Source organism: Bombina bombina, chromosome 3 (genome assembly GCF_027579735.1).
Source record: "Bombina bombina isolate aBomBom1 chromosome 3, aBomBom1.pri, whole genome shotgun sequence".
Lineage (NCBI taxonomy): Eukaryota > Metazoa > Chordata > Amphibia > Anura > Bombinatoridae > Bombina > Bombina bombina.
Window position 1 is genome coordinate 1,221,448,169 of NC_069501.1, and position 26,802 is coordinate 1,221,474,970.

Genomic DNA, 26,802 nt, shown 5'->3' on the forward strand with positions numbered 1-26,802 from the left:
ATCCTGGGAATCCTAATCTTACTCAATGAGTAACCCTTGGATTCGCACCAACAAAGATATTTTCGCCAAATCTTATGGTAGATTTTCCTGGTGACAGGCTTTCTAGCCTGAATCAGGGTATCGATAACCGACTCAGAGAAACCACGCTTAGATAGAATTAGGCGTTCAATCTCCAAGCAGTCAGACGCAGAGAAATTAGATTTGGATGTTTGAAAGGACCTTGAAGTAGAAGGTCCTGCCTCATTGGCAGAGTCCATGGTGGAACGGATGACATGTCCACTAGGTCTGCATACCAAGTCCTGCGTGGCCACGCAGGTGCTATTAGAATCACCAACGCCCTCTCCTGCTCGATTCTGGCAACCAGACGAGGAAGGAGAGGAAACGGTGGAAACACATAGGCCAGATTGAAGGACCAAGGTGCTGCTAGAGCATCTATCAACACCGCCTGGGGATCCCAGGACCTGGACCCGTAAAGAGGAAGTTTGGCATTCTGACCGGACGCCATCAGATCTAATTCTGGAGTGCCCCATAGCTTAGTCAGCTGGGCAAATACCTCCGGGTGGAGTTCCCACTCCCCCGGATGAAAAGTCTGATGACTTAGAAGATCCGCTTCCCAGTTGTCTACTCCTGGGATGTGAATTGCTGAGAGGTGGCAAGAGTGATCCTCCGCCCACCTGATTATTTTGGTTACTTCCATAATTGCTAGGGGACTCCTTGTCCCCCCTTGATGGTTGATGTAAGCTACAGTCGTGATGTTGTCCGACTGAAATCTGATGAATTTGGCCGCAGCTAGCTGAGGCCATGCCTGAAGAGCATTGAATATCGCCCTCAGTTCCAAAATGTTTATCGGGAGAAGAGCTTCTTCCCGAGACCATAAGACCTGAGCTTTCAGGGAGTCCCAGACAGCACCCCAGCCCAACAGACTGGCGTCGGTCGTTAAAATGATCCACTCTGGTCTGCGGAAACACATTCCCTGAGCCAGGTGATCCTGAGACAACCACCAGAGAAGAGAATCTCTGGTCCCCTGGTCTAACTGTATTTGAGGAGACAAATCTGCATAATCCCCATTCCACTGTTTGAGCATGCATAGTTGCAGTGGTCTGAGGTGTATCCGTGCAAAAGGAACTATGTCCATTGCCGCTACCATTAATCCGATTGTCTCCATGCACTGAGCTACAGATGGCCGAGGAATGGAATGAAGAGCTCGGCAAGTAGTTAAGAGTTTTAACTTTCTGACCTCCGTCAGAAATATTTTAATTTCTACAGAGTCTATTAGTGTTCCTAGGAAGGGAACTCTTGTGAGGGGGGAGAGAGAACTCTTTTTGATGTTCACCTTCCACCCGTGAGACCTCAGAAAGGCCACTACAATTTCCGTGTGAGACTTGGCTCTTTGGAAAGTTGACGCCTGAATTAAGATGTCATCTAGATAAGGCGCCACTGCTATGCCCTGCGGCCTTAGCACCTCCAGGAGGGACCCTAGCACCTTTGTGAAAATTCTGGGAGCAGTGGCCAACCCGAAAGGGAGAGCCACAAACTGATAATGCTTGTCCAGAAAAGCGAACCTGAGAAACTGGTGATGATCTTTGTGGATAGGAATGTGTAAATACGCATCCTTTAGATCCACGATAGTCATATATTGACCCTCCTGGATCATTGGTAAGATTGTCCGAATGATCTCCATCTTGAATGATGTGACTCTGAGGAATTTGTTTAGAATTTTGAGATCCATGATTGGTCTGAAAGTTCCTTCTTTTTTGGGAACCACAAACAGGTTTGAGTAAAACCTCAGCCCTTGTTCCGCAATTGGAACTGGGTGGATCACTCCCACTGTATGTAGGTCTTCTACACAGCGTAAGAATGCCTCTTTCTTTGTTGTGTCTGTAGACAGACGAGAAATATGGAACCTTCCCCTTGGAGGGGAGTCCTTGAATTCTAGAAGATATCCCTGGGATACAATCTCTAAGGCCCAGGGATCGTGTACGTCTCTTGCCCAGGCCTGAGTGAAGAGAGAGTGTCTGCCCCCTACTAGATCCGGTCCCGGATCGGGGGCTACCAGTTCATGCTGTCTTGGGGGCAGCTGCAGGCTTTTTGGCCTGTTTACCCTTGTTCCAGCCCTGGTAAGGTTTCCAGGCTGCCCTGGGTTGTGAAGTGTTACCCTCTTGCTTTGCAGCAGGGGAGGATGAAGCGAGACCGCTCCGGAAATTTCGAAAGGAACGAAAATTATTTTGTTTGTTCTTAGTATTAAAGGATTTGTCCTGAGGGAGAGCATGGCCTTTTCCCCCAGTGATTTCTGAGATAATCTCTTTCAATTCAGGCCCGAAAAGGGTCTTTCCTTTGAAAGGGATGTTCAGTAGTTTGGATTTTGATGACACATCGGCCGACCAAGACTTGAGCCATAGCGCCCTGCGGGCCAGAATGGCAAAACCTGAATTCTTTGCCGCTAACTTAGCTAGTTGGAAAGTGGCATCTGTGATAAAAGAATTAGCCAGCTTAAGAGCCTTAATTCTGTCCATAATATCCTCATATGAGGTCTCCGTCTGGAGCGCATCTTCCAGCGCCTCGAACCAGAAAGCAGCTGCAGTAGTTACAGGAACAATGCACGCTATAGGTTGGAGAAGAAAACCTTGATGAACAAAAATTTTCTTAAGTAGACCCTCTAATTTTTTATCCATAGGGTCTTTAAAAGCACAACTGTCCTCAATTGGTATGGTTGTGCGTTTAGCAAGTGAAGAAACAGCCCCCTCCACCTTAGGGACCGTATGCCACGAGTCCCACGTGGTGTCAGATATTGGGAACATTTTCTTAAAAACAGGAGGGGGAACAAACGGAATACCTGGTCTATCCCACTCCCTAGTTACTATATCCGCAATCCTCTTAGGGACCGGAAACACATCAGTGTAAACAGGAACTTCTAGGTACTTGTCCATTTTACACAATTTCTCTGGGACCACCAAAGGGTCACAGTCATCCAGAGTAACTAATACCTCCCTGAGTAATAAGCGGAGGTGTTCTAGTTTAAATTTAAAGGCCAACGTATCTGAGTCTGTCTGAGGAGCAACCTTTCCAGAATCGGAAACTTCTCCATCAGACAGCACATCCCTTGCCCCCATTTCAGAGCGTTGTGAGTGTATATCGGATACTAAAGCGTCAGAATGCTCATAATCTGTTCTTAAAACAGAGCTATCACGCTTTGCAGGTAACACGGGCAGCTTAGATAAAAATACTGAGAGGGTATTATCCATAACTGCCGCCAAATCTTGTAAGGTAAAAGAGTTAGACGCACTAGAGGTGCTAGGCATCGCTTGAGCGGGCGTAACTGGTTGTGACACTTGGGGAGAGGTCAACGGGCTAACCTCATTACCTTCTGTCTGAGAATCATCTTGGGCCACATTTTTAAGTGCAACAATATGGTCTTTAAAATGTATAGACATATCAGTACACGTGGGACACATTTTGAGAGGGGGTTCCACCATGGCCTCTAAATACATTGAACAAGGATTTTCCTTGGTGACAGACATGTTTAACAGACTAATAGTAAGACAAACAGGCTTAGAAATCACATTAATCAAGCAAAAACACACTTTGCAAAAAAACGTTACTGTGCCTTTAAGAAATAAAAAGGCACACAATTTTCCAAAACAGTGAAAAATGCACCAAACTTTCTGAAATTTTCACAGTATGTACCTAAAGCATTAGTAAGATTGCACAGCTAGCAAAAAAAAAAAATCGATTAACCCGTTAATGCCCAAGCCTGATCAATAGTAAGCTAATAGACCGGTTAAAACAAATTTAGCACCTTACCACAGCTCTGCTGCGGCCCTATCTTCCCTTAGGAGTCGGATTTATGGGGAAAAAGCTTCTTATGGGTCCTCAAATTGTAGCAGGAGCCACCATGTGAACACAGCCTGAAGATCTAGTCCATCTAACTGCGCATCTGAGGCGCGAAATTAGGCCCCTCCCACCTTACTCCGGTGCAGTGAGGCCTAAAGAAACACTCCTAGGAGTTATAATATTAGCCATGTGGGTAACAACCCCTGAAAGAAACCCAAAAGGACCTTCTAAGTGTCTCAAAAACGATGTTTATAAGTAAAAACCGTTTGCCATAAAAAAGTGTCAACCAGCATAAATTAACCCTGTAATGTAAGCTTGTAATTCCATACTTAGTCTCTGAATAAAGCTTACCCTTACCTCATGGGGATCTTATCAGTCCTTTTCTAGCATTATCACAGTCTTGTCTAGAAAGAAATGACTGAACATACCTTATTGCAGCTTAATCTGCAAACCGTTCCCCCCAACTATAGTTTTCTTGTACTCCTCAGTCCTGTGTGGGAACAGCAGTGGATTTTAGTTACAACATGCTAAAATCATTTTCCTCTCTGCAGAAATCTTCATTCCTTTTCTGCTTGAGAGTAAATAGTACAAACCGGTACCATTTAAAAATAACAAACTTTTGCTTGTAGAACAAAAACTACAAATCTAACACCACACTCATTTTACCCTTCCGAGAGAGACCCTATTGCTTAGAGCCGGCAAAGAGAATGACTGGGGGGTGGAGCTAGAGGGGGAGCTATATGGACAGCTCTGCTGTGTGCTCTCTTTGCCACTTCCTGTTAGGAAGGAGAATATCCCACAAGTAAAGGATGAATCCGTGGACTGGATACACCTTACAAGAGAAAGAGACAGTCTTCTGTCTTCATGATGATTTCTTTTTGGCAGGATTCTTATTCTGCTTGGATTTATTCCAGGACTGAGCCGGCTTCCAAGTACTCTCTTGGGTTGCTCGGGTTTGGAGGAGGATTGTTGTAGTTGGGATTTGTCAGAACGAAAGTAACGAAAATTAGAAGATTGTCGTCCCTTAGACTTGTTCTTCTTATCTTGCGGTAGGAAGGCACCCTTGCCTCCGGTAACCGTAGAAATAATGGAGTCCAGGCCTGGACCAAATAAAATCTTTCCCTTGAAGGGAAGTGAAAGGAGTCTGGACTTAGAAGTCATATCCGCAGACCAAGACTTCAACCAGAGCGCCCGGCAGGCTAGGACCGCAAAGCCAGAGGCCTTTGCATTTAGGCAAATAATTTGCATGTTCGCATCACAGATAAAATAATTAGCAATTCTCAGAGCTTTAATTCTGTCTTGAATATCCTTGAGGGGAGACTCCACCTCAATGAGTTTCGACAAAGAGTTGCAGCAGTAGGTAGCCGCTCCGGCAACCGCGGCAACTGCAGCCGCCAGTTAAAACAAAAATCCCATATGTTGAAACATTTCTCAGAAAGGTTTCCATTTTCTTATCCATCAGTTCTCTGAACGAAGAACTATCGTAAAGAGGTATAGTAGTATGTTTAGCAAGTCCAGTTGAGAGTCCGGGAACAACTTTTTAAAAGTAGACAAGGGGGAAAAGGAAGAACCAATTATTTCCCATTCTTTCTTAATAATGTTCACCATCTTAACCGACACAAGAAAAGTCAAAAGGAACTTTCCTGTCTTCGTAATCCTGTCTAATTTAGGTATCATAGGTTCTTCAGGCAGCATGGCCTCTGGAGCCTCCAACATAGTCAGAACCTCTTTTAATAAAAAACGCAAAAGCTCAATTTTAAATCTAAAGGATGGTTCCTCCGCAGCAGGAGGCTTAGACGTTAAGGACTCCGACCCAGAAAGTTGACCCTCTGAAGCTACAGAGGTTAACTCATCATCGGATAACTGGGACATAATAGCTAAATCCGATAAATATTTAGATGACTCAGGGTCAGGAGAGCTATGTTTAACCTTTCGCTTGCGTTTGTTAGAGCGAGGTAATGCACTGAGGGCCACAGACACCTTTGTTTTTAACTGCGCTGCAAAATCCACGGGAAGAAGAACCCCTCCAGATGAAGGATTAGATGTGCTACGGGAAACTGCATGTGGAGTGGATAATGTAGCAAGTGTAGTAATCTCACGGGACGCCGAGTCCTGAGAGGTAGATGGCTCAGAGAGACTAAGAGCCTTAGCAGGCTTGTCTCCCTTCTTAGACTTAGGCATGTGGAACATAATTGAGTGGGCGGGAAAACCACAGCCTCTTAACAATATAAACAGGTATGATTTAGTACAGAAGTAGTACCTTCTAACATGTCAGAGTCCTCCATAGCTCAGGTTATAGCCACAGGAGGACACAAATAAAAACGTTTTTTATTATAGTAAACTGCACCTTTATATTCCCAATGGCTGGGGCACTCACCACCTCCTAGACCCAGACAGTTAACCGAGGAAACGCTCTCCTCAGGTTCAAGTCACAGCCGGAATGGAGGAAGTGAACACAGACCACACCCAGTCACATGTAGTGCAAGACAGAACTTCAGCTGTTATTACAAGTACGGCAAGTAACAGGAGCAGATAACTTTTTTCAGGATTCTCCTAATCTTCTGACACTTCTCTGCCACCTCCTAACGTGACGAAAGGCAAAGAATGACTGGGGTAATGAGGAAGTGGGAGGGATATTTAAGCCTTTGGCTGGGGTGTCTTTGCCTCCTCCTGGTGGCCAGGTGTTGGATTTCCCAACAGTAAGGAATGAAGCCATGGACTCTCCCTATCTTAGACCTAAAGCATGAAACCCAAAGTTTGTTATGCATATTTTACATTCCAATGTTCTTCTTTATTTATCTGATAATGTTAAGGTAAAATATATATAGCTATGTAGGTATAGGTATATACAGATATATATAGCAATATGTATTTAAAATAAAAATAACATTGTCCTGTATGTGAAGAACATTGGAATGTGAAATAAATTATGCTTACCTGATAATTTTCCTTTCTTCAGACGTGGAGAGTCCACAGCTGCATTCATTACTTTTGGGGAATTCAGAACCTGGCCACCAGGAGGAGGCAAACACCCCCCCGCCAAAGACTTAAATACCTCCCCCAACTTCCCCCATCCCCCAGTCATTCTGGCAAGGGAACAAGGAACAGTAGGAGAAATATCAGGATGAAAAAGATGCCAGAACAACAAAAAACAAAAATTACAGCTGCCCCATACATAAAACGCGGGCAGGGAGCTGTAGACTGTCTCAGTCTGAAGAAAAGAAAATTATCAGGAAGCATAATTTAAGTTTTTCTTCATAAACGGGGAGAGTCCACAGCTGCATTCATTACTTTTGGGAAAACAATGCCCAAGCTATAGAGGACACTGAATGCAAAACATGCGGGTACAAAAGGCAGCCCATTCTGAGGGCACCACAGCCTGAAACACCAAAACCCCTGACAAGAAAACTGCTTCACTAGAAGCCGAAGGGACAAAAAGAAACAGCCCAAGTAACTGCCCAACAGTTAGAACCAGCAAGGCCTTTTTGCTTGAGACTGCTCAGGTTATTAGACTCCACCGGACCAAAAAGCACCTGAGGAAACAAAGTTCCGCAGGTACTCAGCCCGAAAAACAAATACACCTCCTACCCAAAGTAAGGGGAACATCCACATTCCCCCAGAAGGGAAGAAAATGGAGTCAGAAAGAGACTAGGGTGAAAGAAAACCCAAAAGGTAACTTTAAAAGAGTAACCCAGAATGAAACAAGGCAAAACCAATGAAAAATATCCTAACACCCAACAGGGCAAAGGGAGAAATCCCTATGTGCATAGAAACCAAGGATTAATTAATGCCCTGAGACTGAAAGGGAGAAGGAAAACCCCTCCCATATGCAGGAAAGAACAACCAAAGACAAAACTGTCCACGGAAGCCGCTGAAACAGTATCAAAATATCGGAATATACTCCTCCAAAGCCACAGGCATCCTGCAGCAACAGAGGACTTAGCGGCCCAAGTCAACAACCCTAGGCATTATTAAACTGCACAAGGAAGCATAGACCGCCACTAAGCCATGGTGGAACACCATCCAAATCCACCCCAAGGAGGAAAAACAAAACTAGCACAGCACACCCACACACAGGCTTGGAGCGTAAAGCTGTAGGCAGACTCAACAAATCAAGTACCGAATGACAGAAACATCCGGCCACTACAGCCAGTCCAGTAGAAGACTAATTCTCTAAGAAGAGAAAAATATGCGCCGGTAGGAACCGAATATGTTCCGAAACCGGGAACAAGGCCATCCCAAACCACTCTAAGAGATCTGGAACAGAACTCCAAGAAGTCCAGTCAAAGACAAGGACCAGGACAAATAAACCCGGACACACAGAACTCAAAGCCGGATTACAAAACATACTACCCCCTGAGGAACCACTGGGTTACCCCTTCGGTGTAGACTTCGCAACCCAGGCGATGCATCACAGATATATCCAAGGCCCCTTGGACACTGAACTCTCATGTAAGAGTCCCAGACACAGAGTGCTTAAGACACCCACTACGGGAAACAACTCCTGAATTAAAAAGGGTGCTAGGCAATAATGAGAGCCACATAGCCACTCTGGTTGACCCTAAGGCACTAGGGACAACAGCACTAAGACCAAAGACTAAGGGAACGTCAAGAGAACAGAGCTCAACCCCAGATATTCTGGTTTCAAAATAGGACCATAGTCTCCAAGATCCTCTAAGGATCCTTCTCCTGGAAGTCCCTACAGTTCGCGGAATAACGAATTAACTAACATTCTAACCCCAGATGGGTAAAAACCCAAAAACGTCTAAGCAGGGGCAAAAACAGTAAAAAGGGAACACCCTAATCTGCAAACTCCAAAAACATGGGAGCAGATGGAATCCCAGAAGTAGAAAAACCCAAAGGCCAACCCCAAGTAAGGAGACTAAAAAGGGTCCATTCAGTCTCAACCCAAAGGAAGACACACTGTCATCAAGGAAAACAGATCCAAAAGGACAATTCCAAAGAAGACTTTAAAGAGAAGATGAGGAACATTAACCAGAGCAATACTTAGCAGGATTTATTCTGGCACCTCCCCAACAAATGGGAACAGGACAACCAGGTGCAATCCTTCGGTCTCCTGCAAATCACGATTTAGCCGAGACTATTTGGAACCCATCAGTGAACGGGTACTCGCTGTAAGGAACACCTAGTCTGATGCTCCTTAAAAGAAGAGACGAAAACCAGCTTGTCACCTGGAAACTGAAGGTCTCCTCTCCATATGTAGCCCTGCATGGGCAGAGCCTCAAAAATGTATTGAAGATCATGGAAGTTCCACTTCACGAACACTCTAGCAAAAAGCAAAAGCATATTTCGATCTGATGAGAACCCAAAGAGAAACTAACTCCTCATCCGAGAAACTCACCATCCAACCAGGCAGCCAGTGACATCATCATCACGTGGATGATATAAGCCATAAGGAACAGAGATTCGCGACCGACCAAGACCAGCCTGCTACATAGGGCATTCAAAACTGACCCAGGCCACAGAAAAATCAAGATCCCATAGGATTGACAAAACTAAGGCCATAATGTACCGAAACCTTAACATGCAACTTCCGCGAAAGTGCTCAAACGACCACAAAATCGCCAGTATCAAATTCCAGAGAAGAAATGTTTCCCAAAGGAAAAATAACAGACATGAGCTTCCAATAGAAAGAAAACACATCCTAACCGGATCAAAGAAAAAGAAGGCAGCACCCGCAGGTTACCGCTCAAGAAGAATGGGTACACTAACAGGACCAGCCAGAGACCCCATTCCTTCAAAACTCAGAACTGGAATAAGATACCCCCCAAAAAAAGGAAATTGGAGACAATAAGGAGATTAACTGCATCCCCACACGTCAAACCCAGCTTGCCGTCTGGAACAAAAGACTGCGGATCCCCCAACCTATTAGGACTGGGATCCTGCAGCACCGCTAAAACATGCCGCAGCAGGACACAAAGGCACGCCAATCTATAACGAAAAGCAAGACTTATCTCCACCGGGGCAAGTGAGGACCCCGGCCCCGAGAGTTGGACCCCTGAAGCTTCAGAGGAAACCGCTTCCCCAGATGGCTGACCTGACCCAGACGATCCCACGCCTGACAAGCCCTGGTTAGCAGAACACGGACAGTATCTAAGCAACATCTTCCTCTCTGAAAGATGTAAATGCGCCAATGCCATAGATATGGCAATGCGGAACGGTGCCGTAACATCTGGAGGAAACAAGCCGCCTTCCAGAGAAGGGGTAACGGCATTAGGGACACCTGCTTGCGTAGCCAAGGAAGGTTCTTGGGGACGCGCCTCACGGGATATGGGATCCCCAGTGGAGGATGGCTCGGCAGACTCTAAAGTTCCCTGTTCCGGGAGAAGAGAGCACTCTAAAGCGGCATTCGGAACATAACTGATGGGCATGGATTACCCGGGCCATTTCATACTCTTTGCAAGAAGCAGAATCTGAATCAGAGACATCTGTCTCCAAAAAAAATCAGAATCCTCCATAACTTGGTGATAGATAATTATGGATAGAAAAAAATAAAAACGGCACCTTACACCCCCAATGGCTAGGGCACTCACCACCTCCTGTGACCCAGACAACTAGCCAACAGATTCTCTCCGTCGCCACACGGTCAGGAATAAGGACATGGAGAACAGAACGTGACCACGCCTAGTCACAAGATACACCGTGCAGGCCAGAAAAAAGTGCGCCAAGTCCACCAGGGCCGCGCAGCCTGACAAAAAAGCTTTTATATTCCGATATAGTCACAAGCCCAATTTTCACTACACATTAGCAGACAGAATCACATAACCAACATGATTAAAGTCCCCCCTGTTCAATAAACCCCCTCAGGAGATATTAACCCATGATTCCATAAAAGATATAAGAGTCCCACTAAGACCCTGACTTCTTCGTTTACATTACATTGATATCATCGAAGTAAAATGAAACGATCTTACCAGAATCTACGCCGTGGAACAGGAACACGGCCCTTCAATTGTGACAGATAGTAGCTTCGCTTCTGACATTGACTTGAGTGAAGAAAGCAGGCAATGAAACTCATCAACGCTGATTGCTAAGGAGCTGTTAACAGGAGTATGGATGGTTTCGCAGAAAGACTCTCCCCTGCATCTCCGGACTCTAACCTTCATCCATGCTCTCACTGGGAGGCTGACAGGATTAGTTAAAACAATCTTACCTCCAGGATCCATGCTGTGGAACAGAACAGAGCCTCTCAAGTGTGACAGTCTTACAGTCTTAAGTCCTAACATGGACTTAAATGAAAGAGAGAAAGCAGGCAGTGAAACTCGTCAACACTGATTGCTTAGGAGCTGTTAGCAGTAGTCTGGATGGTTTCGCAGAAAAACTTTCCCTGCATCTCCAGACTATAACTTTCATCCATGCTCTCAATGAAAGGCTGAAAGGATTACTTAAAACTCCAGTCCCATTTCAAAGAGTACTACCCTCCATAAGAGACTATCTTAAATCTTCCAACACTTCTCTGCCAACCTCCTGAGATGAAAGGCAAAGAATGACTGGGGGGATGACGAAAGTGGGGGAGGTATTTAAGCCTTTGGCTGGGGTGTCTCTGTCTCCTCCTGGTGGCCAGGTTCTGAATTCCCCAAAAGTAATGCAGCTGTGGACTCTCCCCGTTTATGAAGAAAAACAGAATTTATGTTTACCTGATAAATTACTTTCTCCAACGGTGTGTCCGGTCCACGGCGTCATCCTTACTTGTGGGATATTCTCTTCCCCAACAGGAAATGGCAAAGAGCCCAGCAAAGCTGGTCACATGATCCCTCCTAGGCTCCGCCTACCCCAGTCATTCGACCGACGTAAAGGAGGAATATTTGCATAGGAGAAACCATATGATACCGTGGTGACTGTAGTTAAAGAAAATAAAATTATCAGACCTGATTAAAAAACCAGGGCGGGCCGTGGACCGGACACACCGTTGGAGAAAGTAATTTATCAGGTAAACATAAATTCTGTTTTCTCCAACATAGGTGTGTCCGGTCCACGGCGTCATCCTTACTTGTGGGAACCAATACCAAAGCTTTAGGACACGGATGAAGGGAGGGAGCAAATCAGGTCACCTAAATGGAAGGCACCACGGCTTGCAAAACCTTTCTCCCAAAAATAGCCTCAGAAGAAGCAAAAGTATCAAACTTGTAAAATTTGGTAAAAGTGTGCAGTGAAGACCAAGTCGCTGCCCTACATATCTGATCAACAGAAGCCTCGTTCTTGAAGGCCCATGTGGAAGCCACAGCCCTAGTGGAATGAGCTGTGATTCTTTCAGGAGGCTGCCGTCCGGCAGTCTCATAAGCCAATCTGATGATGCTTTTAATCCAAAAAGAGAGAGAGGTAGAAGTTGCTTTTTGACCTCTCCTTTTACCAGAATAAACAACAAACAAGGAAGATGTTTGTCTAAAATCCTTTGTAGCATCTAAATAGAATTTTAGAGCGTGAACAACATCCAAATTGTGCAACAAACGTTCCTTCTTTGAAACTGGTTTCGGACACAAAGAAGGCACGACTATCTCCTGGTTAATGTTTTTGTTAGAAACAACTTTCGGAAGAAAACCAGGTTTAGTACGTAAAACCACCTTATCTGCATGGAACACCAGATAAGGAGGAGAACACTGCAGAGCAGATAATTCTGAAACTCTTCTAGCAGAAGAAATTGCAACCAAAAACAAAACTTTCCAAGATAATACCTTAATATCAACGGAATGTAAGGGTTCAAACGGAACCCCCTGAAGAACTGAAAGAACTAAGTTGAGACTCCAAGGAGGAGTCAAAGGTTTGTAAACAGGCTTGATTCTAACCAGAGCCTGAACAAAGGCTTGAACATCTGGCACAGCTGCCAGCTTCTTGTGAAGTAACACAGACAAGGCAGAAATCTGTCCCTTCAAGGAACTTGCAGATAATCCTTTCTCCAATCCTTCTTGAAGAAAGGATAGAATCTTAGGAATTTTTACCTTAAACACTAAAAAACTCTAAGCCATCTCCGTGGAGATGTTGCCTGTACAACGGCAAAGAGAATGACTGGGGTAGGCGGAGCCTAGGAGGGATCATGTGACCAGCTTTGCTGGGCTCTTTGCCATTTCCTGTTGGGGAAGAGAATATCCCACAAGTAAGGATGACGCCGTGGACCGGACACACCTATGTTGGAGAAATTAATAACTCCTGCTGGGTTTTCATGCCAGATTAAAATAATTAACCCCACTTTATAGCTATCTGCATTGAGGGTTAAGTGTTTTGTATACATTAATTTGCTGCCGAAAAACAAACACAAAATTAATGAAGTATTGAGTTTGGTCATACCTTTTAAAATTTAAGAGATCACTTTCTGTTAATCTTCTTTGGAGTGTACCATTATGATATAAAATGGCTAACGTGGTGAACTAAACAATGCCTGGTACAAACATTGTAAACCCCCCCACATCAAGGTCTTTGGGCTATTACTCTCTCACCTGAGGATTTTGTAGATAGGTGGACTTATAGTTGAGACAACCTCCTGAACGGTTCTTTAGAGGGTCTTCATGTTTGGTCCAGGTCCCCCGAGCTACAGACTCCTCCCAGGTTTTGTGAATACTTATATATGAGGTATTAATGAGTCTGCACATGATGATATCTGTGTAATATTTGCAGAAATCTTCAAATGTCATCCTGAAATAGTACCAGACAAATGAGGGGAATTAAGAACTGTCATCGTATTTTTGGTTCATAGAGCACTTGTGCACATTAAAGATAATCTGTGTGATAACTCCTAAACCTTCTGACTAGAGATAGGGACAAACATTTATTAACCCCATAACTGCTGAGTCATTTCCCACCTCTGTGCTGGCGTTTTTAGATGCTGCTCACATTTAAAAGAGATATGAGATCCACCTTTTTTCTTTCAAGATTCATATAGAACACACAGTTATAAACAACTTTCTCAGTTACTCCAGTTATCAAATTTGCCTCATTCTTTTGATATCCTTTGTTCAAAGAGCAGCAATGCACTACTGGGAGCTAGTTGGTCAAATCTAGTCAGCCAATCAAGAAACATTACCTGAACTGCAAGACCACAAGATGGCAGCACTATTTCCTGCCATGTAATGCTCCAGATACCTACTTAGATATGAATACCATGGGTATGAAAGAAATGTAACAATAGAAGTAAATGAAAAACTTTTTAAAAATGGTATACTCTGAATCACAGAAGAACATTTTGGGGTTTCATATCCCTTTAAGTGCAGGGGGCAACAATCCGCTATGAAAATACCACCTAGGATGAAGACACATGGTCATCAACCGCACTTAAAGCATTGTGTGGATGACTACCATGTGCCCTAATCTGAATTAATTTAGTCAGATATAGCAAATGTGTACAGCATTTATTGGTTCTGAATGAATATTGAACGTCTGCTGAACATTTGATATTATTTAATTTATTTATTTTTACAAATGCTAAACTTTCCCATAATCTAATATAACAGATAACAAATGGGAACATTAGATCTGATAATTACATTTCAAAATGTCTTTACCTTTGACTAATATGGAAAACTCAACGTATGAACAGGAAGGAAGTCGGGAGAATTTTATGGTGATTGCAAATATCTCCTGAAAACAGAGAACCAATAAAATACTCACCAAAACTCGCCATCGTCATCAACAGTCACGCCCAACTTCTCTCGCTCACTCTTACTGACTTTCTGCCATTCTTCCGAACTGTAAATTGAAAAGAATCAGCATTTGGAACTTTTTGACTTTACATATTCTGTATTAAATATCCTGTTGGCTGGGAAATGTTATTAAGAAAATGAGATCAACATTAACCCATTACTTGTTGCTGGGGTAACCTTATGTTTGTATTTATAATTAACAGTATAACAATTTAAAGTGTATAAATTATACAGTATATAATTATTTAAAGTTTATAAAGTTAAAGTATAGAGCTAGTTTCTCAGTAGCTATATATATATATATGTTTATTTGTGGTAAAATTAGATTAGTGCAACCAAATAACCATCTCTCTCACAAAAAACAAATCTACAGTCTGATAACGGGATGCATTGACCCCAAATCCAGGGCCGCCATCAGGGGGTGACAGGGATGACTCCTGTCAGGGGCCCAATGGGCCAGGGGGCCCCATGAGGCAAGTGCTGTTGAGCGTGGGAAATGTCATTACAAGGAGTAAAGCATTTGAGAGGATTTCTGAGTGTGCACTAAACCACTATGCACAGTGTGAGACAGACTTGGCACTTTGTACAGTGTGTGCCTGAGTCAGACGTCAGATCACTTTCATTTGCTGAGGAGGTAGGACTTACTTAGTAAATGTTTTTTATTTCTTTGTGCAATTTTGTTTGTAACTTCAGTGTGGTAGTAGTTGTATGGCGGGGCCAGGGGTCAATAAAAACACTTTTTTTTAGCAATATGCAGCAGTGTATTTATGATTATTTGACAATGCTGTAGAAATTCTATATTTAAAGCCATGCTTTTTTTTGTTATTAATATAAATTACATTCCAGTTTACTGCCCCTTTATGCAAGGACTTTCCAGGTGCAAGGAGGCATTTTACGTCTGCATAAAATGTTATACTCTCAGACTAAGATTTCTCAGTGTTTGATTAATTAACACTGTTCAGTTTACACTACAGCTGACTTAATTTTGAAATACATACAAACAAGCCTAAATCCTGCATTTAACCAGATCTAATGGCATGAGACTGCGTACCACAGTATATGGTTCCACCAAGACCATATAGAGTACAGCATTTTCAAAATCCATAAGTACAGCTGACAGATGGAAACATTTGTACACCATATTTGAAATGGTGCTATTGGTTGGGGAAAATGGGGGAAAAAAACATATGTCAACCTTTCAAAAGTACTTTTCTTTATCTAGCCATTTACCCAGATCATTAATGTACAATTTTGAATTCACAGAATTATTTTTGTTTGCACATTTAGAAATATAATTCTTTAAAAAGTGATCTCTTAATTTCAGCAATTTTTTTATCATGCATGTCACACACTGTTGATATAGGGGATGTAATGTGCAGACATGTTACCTCCTGTGAGTGTTTCTGTGGGTGTCTTGTGTTTATGTCTTTCTGCTTTTGTTTGTGTCTCTATAAGTGTGTATGTATTTTTTTTCTGTGGGTCTCTCTGTGAGTGTGGGTGTATATGTCTTTGTGCATTTTCTGTGGATGTCTGTGAGGGTGTGTGCACATGTCTTTGTGATTTTTCTATGGGTGTCTATGTGAGGGTGTGTATATGTATGTCTGTGTTTTCTGTGGATGTCTCTGTGAGGGTGTGTGCTTATCTCTGTGTGTTTTCTGTGGGTGTCTCTGTGAGAGTGTGTGTATGTCTGTGCATTTTCTGTGGGTGTCTCTGTGAGAGTGTGTGTGTATGTTTTTGTGTGTTTTCTGTGGATGTCTCAATGAGGGTGTGTGTGTATGTATGTCTTTGTGTGTTTTCTGTGGGTGTCTCTCTGTGTGTGTGTGTGTGTATGTCTTTGTGTGTTTTCTGAGGCTGTCTCTGTCTGTGTTTCCTTGGGTGTATGTGCAAGTTTGTGTTCGAGTTTGTTTGTGTGTGTGTGTGTTCATTGTTTTCCTTTTTAGGGCGTTTTGACCTTACTACTAATTATTCACATCTTCCTACAGACTTTGAGACTAATGAGACCTTTCTGGAAAGTCACCAATCCACCATTTAACCTTTAAATTGTTTAGGCAGTTCAGGACCCTTCCTTTCAGCCACTGCATGGTGTTGTCATCATTTAGTTGGCATCTTCCTTGACAAAAAGATAATCAGAACTCCATATTTTGTTTTCTAAATCTCCTTTTTTGACAAAACTGTAGTCTACCTCATTACTTGTCAGGTCAATGTAAACAAGTGCTGAGTTTCTGTTTGGGTATCTGAGTGTGTTTGTGTGTTTCTTTGAGTGTCTATATGTGAATCCTTATGTGTGAGTGTGTGTTTCAATGTATGAGAGTGTCACTACCTTTACAACATTTCCAAGTTTGACTACACTTAAGAATAAAGTGCATATAAGTTTTAGTCACTTAGTCAAAAATTGCACATGTCAAAAGGGGGGGCTGATCAATGGTTAAGTCAGGGGCCCCAAAATTTCTAGTGGCGGCCTTGCCCAAAACACACACACACACACACACATATACATATATATATATATATATATATATATATATAAACACACAAACACAAATACACACAATGTCCTTAATAAAGTCCAGCAGATCACATGATGTATCTATTTACATGGATAAGAATAACAGTTTCATTAAATGCAAAGGAGTCTCTATACTGATTGGTGAATATGTTTCAGGCACACTTTGTATTTCCCATCTAAATGCAGCATAATTATAGTTTCACAACCATTTATTAATCTATCAGTTGTTCCAGTCTATGATAAGCTTTACTAACAATATATGATCTCATACAGTTTTACTGTGGTTAAGTGTAGGACATCATGACGATTTTTCCATCTCTGCTGCTTCCATCACCCAGAGCTCTAGGGATCTGTAGAAGTGTGTGCAGTGAGGTACACCATCTCAATAACACAAGAGGTCGTACCTATCACTCCAGGGTCCATTCCACTCCCTCTCCCCCCAGGGATTCCGCATACGGATCATATCTAGTTTCTCGGACTTGAAGAAGGCCATCAATCCAGTGCCTAGACGTACTTTCCGCACATCCGTCACTGCGTAAGCGTGTCCCTTTACCAGACCGCAGGCCAGACGCGCTTCCATCTCAGAATCAGAGGTTGCCTAAATATGAGGTAAAATAAGATGAGCAGTGAAAATGTTTGTTTTATAAATAGATCAGTATTAGGAATTATAATGATCTTGACTTTTAGCGGTTAACGTAGATCTATCCAATCTACAGATTGTGGCCAGTTCTTTGTCGTCAATTTTCGATGAGGAAAGATTAAATGGACTTTAAAATCATGTTTATAAATCTATAGTATATATGCACAAGTAAGCTGTGCATTGCTACAGTATTTGAAATGTCATTATGATTGCAAAAGTTGCATTGTTTTGCAGTACAGTGACAAAACCCTTAAAACTCTTGCACATTTTTATCTTTTTATCTCCATTGCAACGGCCAGTTATGGACAGCAAGAAGTATACTCCTGCACTGATCAATCAATTATGTAGAATGCTGCAGGATCCAGAATCAGAGAAGTGAATAATTTAAAATTACAGGAGATTCAACCAAAATTAATTAAAAATTAACATTATGGCATTTTTGTTAATCTACAAAATAAAACATTTAATTACCTTTGTATTTATTGTTTAAGAACAAATTTGCAAACTTGTAATTATGTACCTTTATCTGTTTGTTTTTTAATACATGCTTGCCTTTTCCAAACAGAGCTCGTACACTGTACAATAAAGAATTAGCGTGTGTAATTGTTATATTAGAATGTCCTTTCAAGGAGTAAACTTAAAGGGACATTCCAGCTAAAACTTGAATACACATGGATGCATTTCAGTTTTGAATAGAATCATTTTTGTCATATACATGTTTTAGCAAAAATGCTTTTAATAAAAGCTATATCGGTTTCAAAAGTGTATTTAAGTATGCAACGTGCACCAGCATTGCTCTGCCTGAGGTGCTTTTACCATCTGGTAATAACTCAATTTGTTAATTGCTGACATAATACAAGCCCACTGGTGCTCTGAGCAGCTGCAATATTTAAAATGCTGGTGCACTGAGAATATCTCGCTATGCTTCACATTCACGGGCGGAGAAAAATATTAAGATTAAAACAGTGATAACTTTGACTAGAAGCATGTTTGCGAATACATATATATGGCAAATATGTTTCTATTCAAATATGTAATTCATCTATGTGCATTACGTTTTTAACCTGGAATGTCCCTTTAAAATGACACTAACAAAGTAACACTATGCAAAGAAAATAATTAACAAATTATATTTAGGATTCAGTCACCTGAAATGTGTTTCTGTGTTTTAATAAAAAACATAACTGTCAGACAGACTCCTGGCTGTATCTATCAATTACATCCAGCACTTCCTGGTTGCAAGTCTAGTCCTACTGAGGTCATTGTCTGCTTTGTTACCACTTTTAGGAGTATAGCTGCTAGATTAAAGGGACACTAAACCCAAAATTTTTCTTTCATGATTCAGATAGAGCATGCAATTTTAAGCAACTTTCTAATTTACTCCTATTATCAATTTTTCTTCGTTCTCTTGCTATCTTTATTTAAAAAGCAGGAATGTGATGCATAGGAGCCGGCCCATTTTTGGTTGAGAACCTGGGTTATGCTTGTTTATTGGTGTGTAAATGTCAGCCTCCAATAAGCAAGCGCTATCCATGGTGCTGAACCTAAAATGGGCTGGCTGCTAAGATTTACATTCCGGCTTTTAAAATAAAGATAGCAAGAGAATGAAGAAAAATTGATAATAGGAGTAAATTAGAAAGTTGCTTCAAATTTCATGCTCTAACTTAATAGAATCATGAAAGAAAAAATTTGGGTTCACAGTGTCCCTTTAAACAATTTCTTTATACGTACGGTTTAGACTTTTTATTCAGGTGGTTTGTCCCTGAATTGAGCCACTTTTTAATTTACAAACCTTAATAGAACAGCTGATGAGACCACCTCTGTTATGAACTTTCAGGATTCTTTCAAACAGATCATTTCTTTTTTCTACATCGTTGGCGAAACCTCCTTCAGAAAGATCTATTGGTTCACAGACACCGCCAGTAAAATCCACCAGTGCATCAGCTGTATTACCGCCATCCAGAGCTTCGTAACATCCGGTTAATCTGTAAATAAAAACAAGTAGACTGTGAGCAGCAAAACCCTAAGAACCACAGAAGACGATATCTAGTTATCAGGCATTTAAATCAGGAAAAAAAGAAAAGAAAATGAGGAGAGACTATGTAATCGAAATGTTTTTGTTTAATTTAAAAGAGATTTAAAAATGCATTTCATTGAAAAACAAAACAACAACAAAAAAAAACCCAACATCTCATGTTCTTAACAAGAGGCAACTCTCTGTATCGGCCAATGAGGACTAGTTGGAGATACAAAACTAATACTGCGCTATAAATTCCAGCTTTTACTTAAAGGGACACTGAACCCACATGGTTTCTTTCGTGATTCAGATAGAACATGCAATTTTAAGCAACTTTCTAATTTACGCCTATTATCAATTTTTCTTCGTTCTCTTGCTATCTTTTTTTGAAAAAAAAGAAGGCATGTAAGCTAAGGAGCCAGGCAATTTTTGGTTCAGACCCTGGACAGCACTTGTTTTATTGGTGGGTGAATTTATCCACCAATCAGCAAGAACAACCCAGGTTGTTCACCAAAAATGGGCAGGCATCTAAACTTACATTCTTGCATTTCAATAAAGATAGAAAGAGAACAAATAAAAATTTGATAATAGGAGTAAATTAGAAAGTTGCTTAAAATTACATGCTCTAACTGAATCATGAAAGAAAAAATGTGGGTTCAGTGTCCCTTTAACAATTTTTGAAATACATTAATGCTGCTCATTCATATGCACACGGCAGAACATTTAGCGTATAACGTCCCTTAAAGCTTTTGTTATTCTGCAGTGCAAGAGCATATTTGCAGTATTTTTGCAATTTCAACCTTGACTGTTAAAGGGACAGTAAATAGAGGCTAGATGTGATATATTTAAAGGGATATGAAACACAAAAAAATCTTTTTAGATTCAGAGCAGACCGTTTAAAAATAATATTTCCAATTTACTTCTATTATCAAATTTGCTTCGTTCCCATGATATCCTGTGTTGAAGAGATACCTAGGTAGGCATCTGGAGCACTACCGGGCAGAAAATAGTTCTGTTATCTAGTGCTCCTGTAAATGGGTAACATTCTTGTAAAGCTGCTGCCATATAGTGCTCCAGAAATGGGCCGGCTCCTAAGCATACGTCCCTGTTTTTCAACAAAAGATAGTAAGAGAACGAAGAAAATAATTATTATAGAAGTAAATTAAAAAGTTTTTTTTAAAATTGCATGCTCTGAATCCTGAAAGAAAAGATTTGGGTTTTATATCCAATTTATCAGCTTATTTATAATAGTTACTAAATATCCTCAGCAGGGGATGTGAGAAACAGAACAGGCTTTTATATCTAGGATAACTAATTTACAACATCCATTATTTATAGAAACTCAGGGGAACTGAAAGCCCATAATTTAAACTACAGGAAAAGGGACAAAATAAATTATAAGTATATTGCAAATGAAAACATTTTATACTACAGGCAAGCTCAAGGTTTAACGTCCCTTTAAATGGAAAATATTTTTTCTTTGCTGCATCTAAGTGAGGGGATTTTAAAATGCATTACATTAGTATTTGTAAAATAGATTATTTAAGGCTAGATTACACGGGGAGCGATATTTAGCACTCCCACTCAAGCGTAAACATCGCCAGAAGTAATATTTTTGCGCACGCTAACTTCCAGACTTCGGATATCGCAACCACGCTAACTTTGTCTCCTCATAGACTTCAATGGAAAGCATAGGAGAAAAAAAAACTAACGCATCACTTCCACACTAACCCGACAGAAGTTATTAATATTTCCCATTCCAATGTAGTTTATATACAAGACAATTTTATTTTATCTATATCTCTATATATGTATCTATACCTGTATAGCTATTCCTATAGATATATATTTTACATTTGATCAGATATATATAGAAATATAATAATAAAATACATTTTTTTCTATGTGAAGAACATAGGAATGTTAATGGACAGTCTATTCAAAAATAAACTATCATGATTCAGATAGGGCATGTCATTTTAATCAACTTTACAATTTACTTTTATAATCAATTTGCTTTGTTCTCTTGGTATTCTTTGTTGAAAGCTAAACCTAGGTAGGCTCATATGAAAAATTGTAAGCCCTTAAAGGCGCCTCTTATCTGAATGTATTTGGACATTTTTTCAAAAGTAGGGGGCGTTCGTTCATGTGTGCCATATAGATAACATTGTGCTCACACACATTGAATTACCTAAGAGTCAGCACAAATTGGCTAAAATGTAAGTCTGTCAAAAGAACTGAGATAAGGGGGCAGTTTGCAGAGGCTTAGATGCAAGGTAATCAGAGGTAAAAAGTGTTAATATAACAGTGTTGGCTATGCTAAACTGGGGAATGGGTAATAAAGGGATTATCTATCTTTTTAAACAATAACAATTCTGTGTAGAATCCCTTTTCCTTTAAATATGCACAACGCACTTCGAGTTTTGTGATTTAGGTCTCCTGATTACATAGCTTTTCAACAGAGAATGCGTTTGTTATACATTTTCATTATAGGTGATGGTTTCTAAAGGCAAAAGCAGCTATTTTAAATAAAAAAAGTAAAGTAGTGTTTACAAAATAAATACACTACAGCAGGTAAAATGGACCATTGGGAACACAGTAAAAGAGGAGAACATTTTAGACTGCAGTGTCCTTTTTACAGCCAGGGGGTCAGTCTTGCACAACTAAAATAAACAACAAACTTTTGCAGTTAAAGCTATCTCTAAACATGTTTAAATAGTGCTTGTTCATTTGCATTAAATTTACTCTTTTTTTTAAAGTTAATGTCCCTTTAATGCTAAACATTCTTTACATTTTTTGATTAACCAAATAAAACGAAGAAGAGCTAATTCAGCAGCAAAATAACAAAGTCATGACAATTTCACTATTGTCAATGTCAAGTATTTTGTAAACATTTCCGTTCTTTGAGACCGTGACTTGCTGTGGGAAGAGGTAACTAGATTCCAATTCATACAATAAAAAGGACATGCATTGCAATGTAAAAACAAAGTGCAGCAGCATATTTACCAATAAGCACCCCTGTTAGCGCATGCAAGTGGCGCCAAGCTAAAGCAGTCTTGTTTTTGTAACGGTTCTTTGTAGTAGTGATTGGCCGCTCGACACATATGCCTACTGACATTGGTTCACCCAATGTGTTCATCTAGCTCACAGTAGAACATTGCTGCTCTGACATAGACTTAAAAAAACAATTAATAGTCTAGTGTAAACCAGTGGAGCACAAAACCTTAAAGGGACAGTCTAGTCAAAATTCAATTTTCTTGATTCAGATAGGGAATGCAACTTTCCAATTTACTTTTATCATCAAATTTGCTTTGTTCTCATGGTATCCTTTGTTGAAAGCTAAATCTAGGTAGGCTCATGTGCTTAATTTCTAAGCCCTTGAAGGCCACCTCTTATCTCAGTACATTTTGACAGTTTTTCAAAGCTAGGCAGCACTAGTTCATGCGTTCCACAAAGATATCATTGTGCTCACTCATGTGGAGTTATTTATGAGTCAGCACTGACTGGCTAAAATGCAAGTCTGTCAAATGAACTGAGATAAGGGGGGAGTCTGCAGAGGCTTTGATACAAGGTAATCACAGAGGTAAAAAGTGTATTAATATATTAGATAGAGCATGCAATTTTAGACAACTTTCCAATTTACTTCGGTTATCAAATGTGCTTTGTTCTTCTGGTATCTTTTATTGAAGAGTTCAGAGCTCAGGAGTGTGCACGTGTCTTTAGCACTCTACAGCAGCAGTGTTTTGTAACATTGTATAACAAAGCTACAAATAATGTTGCAAAGCACTGCTGCCATAGAGTATTAAAGACACGTGCACACTCCTGAGCTCTAATGAGGTTGCCTAGTTTTACTCTATTAATAAAAGATAGCAAGAGAACAAAGCAGATTTGATAACAGAAGTAAATTGGAAAGTTGTTTAAAATTGCATGCCCTGTCTGAATCATGAAAGTTTAATTTTGACTTGAGTGTCCCTTTAACCCCTTAGTGACCAGAGCACTTTTCCATTTTCTGTCCGTTTGGGACCAAGGCTATTTTTACATTTTTGCGGTGTTTGTGTTTAGCTGTAATTTTCTTCTTACTCATTTACTGTACCCACACATATTATATACCGTTTTTCTCGCCATTAAATGGACTTTCTAAAGATACCATTATTTTCATCATATCTTATAATTTACTATAAAAAAAATGATAAAATATGAGGAAAAATGGAAAAAAACACACTTTTTCTAACTTTGACCCCCAAAATCTGTTACATATCTAAAACCACCAAAAAACACCCATGCTAAATAGTTTCTAAATTTTGTCCTGAGTTTAGAAATACCCAATGTTTACATGTTCTTTGCTTTTTTTGCAAGTTATAGGGCCATAAATACAAGTAGCACTTTGCTATTTCCAAACCATTTTTTTCCAAAATTAGCGCTAGTTACATTAGAACACTGATATCTTTCAGGAATCCCTGAATATCCCTTGACATGTATATATTTTTTTTTAGTAGACATCCCAAAGTATTGTTCTACTAGGCCAATTTTGGTATATTTCATACCACCATTTCACCGCCAAATGCGATCAAATACAAAAAATTGTTCACTTTTTCACAAATTTTTTCACAAACTTTAGGTTTCTCACTGAAATCATTTACAAACAGCTTGTGCAATTATGGCATAAATGGTTGTAAATTCTTCTCTGGGATCCCCTTTGTTCAGAAATAGCACACATATCTGGCTTTGGCGTTGCTTTTTGGTAATTAGAAGGCCGCTAAATGCCACTGCGCACCACAAGTGTATCATGCCCAGCAGTTAAGGGGTTAATTAGGGAGCTTTTAGGGAGCTTGTAGGGTTAATTTTAGCTTTAGTGTAGTGTAGTAGACAACCCCAAGTATTGATCTAGGCACATTTTGGTATATTTCATGCCACCATTTCACCGCCAAATGCGATCAAATTAAAAAAAACGTAACATTTTTCACAATTTTAGGTTTCTCACTGAAATCATTTACAAACAGCTTGTGCAATTATGGCACAAATGGTTGTAAATGCTTGTCTGGGATCCCCTTTGTTCAGAAATAGCAGACATATATGACTTTGGCGTTGCTTTCTGGTAATTAGAAGGCCACTAAATCCTGTTGCGCCTCACACGTGTATTATGGCTAGCAGTGAAAGGGTTAATTAGGGAGTTTGTAGTGAGCTTGCAGGGTTAATTTTAGCTTTAGTGTAGAGATCAGCCTCCCATCTGACACATCCCACCCCCTGATCCCTCCCAAACAGCTCCCTTCCCTCCCCCACCCCACAATTGTCCCCGCCATCTTAAGTACTGGCAGAAAGTCTGCCAGTACTAAAATAAAAGGGTTTTTAAAAAAAAAAGAATTTTTTTTTTAGCATATTTACATATGCTACTGTGTAGGATCCCCCCCTTAGCCCCCAACCTCCCTGATCCCCCCCAAAACCGCTCTCTAACCCTCCCCTCTGCCTTATTGGGGGCCATATTGGGTACTGGCAGCTGTCTGCCAGTACCCAGTTTACAATAAAAAGTGCTTTTTTTTTGTTTTTTTTGTTTTTTTCTGTAGTGTAGCTTCCCCCCCCCCCCCACCCCCCACAGACAAACCCCCACCACCTTGCTGATTGTTTAAAATTTTATTTTTTGATATATTTTTTATTTCCCCATTTTCTGCAGTGTAGCGGTTCCCACCCGCTCCCTCCCCGTGCACGCGCCCGCCCCCACCCTCCTGTGCACGCGTGCGCGCCCCCAGCCACCCCCGCCCACGATCCCGCCCCCCTTCACATCCACATGGCCATCGATGGCCGCCACCCGCCTCCCGGTCCGGCTCCCACCCACCAACGCAGGTAGCCACCGATCTCCGGTGCAGAGAGGGCCACAGAGTGGCTCTCTCTGCACCGGATGACTTAAAAAGGTTATTGCAGGATGCCTCCATATCGAGGCATCACTGCAATAACCGGAAAGCAGCTGGAAGCGAGCAGGATCGCTTCCAGCTGCTTTCCACACTGAGGACGTGCAGGGTACGTTCTCAGGCATTAACTGCCTTTTTTCTGAGGACGTACCCTGCACGTCCTCAGTCGTTAAGGGGTTAAACATAAAAATGTACCATTATATTCTAAATCTTGCTACAAAGTAAATTGCTGTTTTCTTTCTTAAACAAAACAATGTAATAATAGTAGTTCCCTACACCCCTTGAAGTTCCATTTCTGTAGAGTAGTGAAGTATAGAGGAGCGGTCCCACCAGCTCTATACGTAGTAGTGAATTGGCGTTCCTGTTATATTTTGCAAATCGATGATACGTGCATTTGTACATCTTGAAATCAGCGACTTTATGTAATGTATTGGCAGCAATACTAAATAACTCAAAACAATCACGCTTGCATAGAAGTTATAAGACTCCACAGTGAGAATAGCGAGCCGTGAGACAAAGGTAATGATTGGGTGACAGTGAGAAACATCACAAGCATAAAAAAAACTACCTGGTGGGCAAGCAGCAGATTACATGCAAATAAAAAGCCTTGCAAAAATTAAAAATTCATAAATATTTGTTTTTAAAATAAATAAGGCAACTCCAGTATAAACATTTTAAAGGTCAATCCATCAGATTGATTAATAGGCTTGTGCATTTTGTTTTTGTTACAAATGCATATTCATAATAAAACTAATATCAGAACAAATGCACTAACTAAATTTAACCCTATGAGTGCTAACGACGGCTCTGAGCCGTCGCAAATTGTCCCAGTCAGGTGCTGACGAAAGCTCAGAGCCGTCGCTAGCACTCACCCACCTTGAGGGCAATCTGGGGGCTCCCACCTACTCCCAACCCCGGTGATCTGGCCTGAATAGTGAGAGGCATCGTCGGGGCTTCACGATTTTGTGCGGTGACGTCACTTGCGATGACGTCACTGCGCAACTTTATTTAAAATTAACAATGGACAATATAGAAAATTGGGGGCATGCTGCTTAGAAGCCTGTATCTCAGGCATCTAAACAACAACTACAGACCCCCAAGACTAACCTTTCCAACGGTATAAGTCCTGGGGATCTGGGAGAAAAAAGTTAAAAATATATTTAAAAAAAGAAAGAAAAAAAAAAAAAGCTCAAATACAGCTTAGCACCCAGGTGGGAAATGGCTTAGCAGCCAAAGTTAAAGAAAACGAAAAT

General features: G+C 40.9%; 1 protein-coding gene and 1 non-coding gene across 2 annotated transcripts in view; both read right to left on the bottom strand.

The window, feature by feature from the left end:
- Window positions 1-26,802, bottom strand: part of LOC128652672 (calpain-5) — a 107,372-nt gene that overhangs the window by 18,568 nt on the left and 62,002 nt on the right. Inside the window, exons 4-7 of the mRNA XM_053705601.1 lie at window positions 19,422-19,614; window positions 17,394-17,587; window positions 14,452-14,529; window positions 13,284-13,479 (exon numbers count right to left, since the gene is read on the bottom strand). Of these exons, the coding sequence (XP_053561576.1) occupies window positions 13,284-13,479; window positions 14,452-14,529; window positions 17,394-17,587; window positions 19,422-19,614 (661 nt within the window). The remainder of the gene's footprint in view (window positions 1-13,283; window positions 13,480-14,451; window positions 14,530-17,393; window positions 17,588-19,421; window positions 19,615-26,802) is intronic.
- On the bottom strand, window positions 9,055-9,166 carry LOC128655142 (U5 spliceosomal RNA). Its single transcript, XR_008401690.1, has one exon. It is a non-coding gene; the product is annotated as a U5 spliceosomal RNA (small nuclear RNA).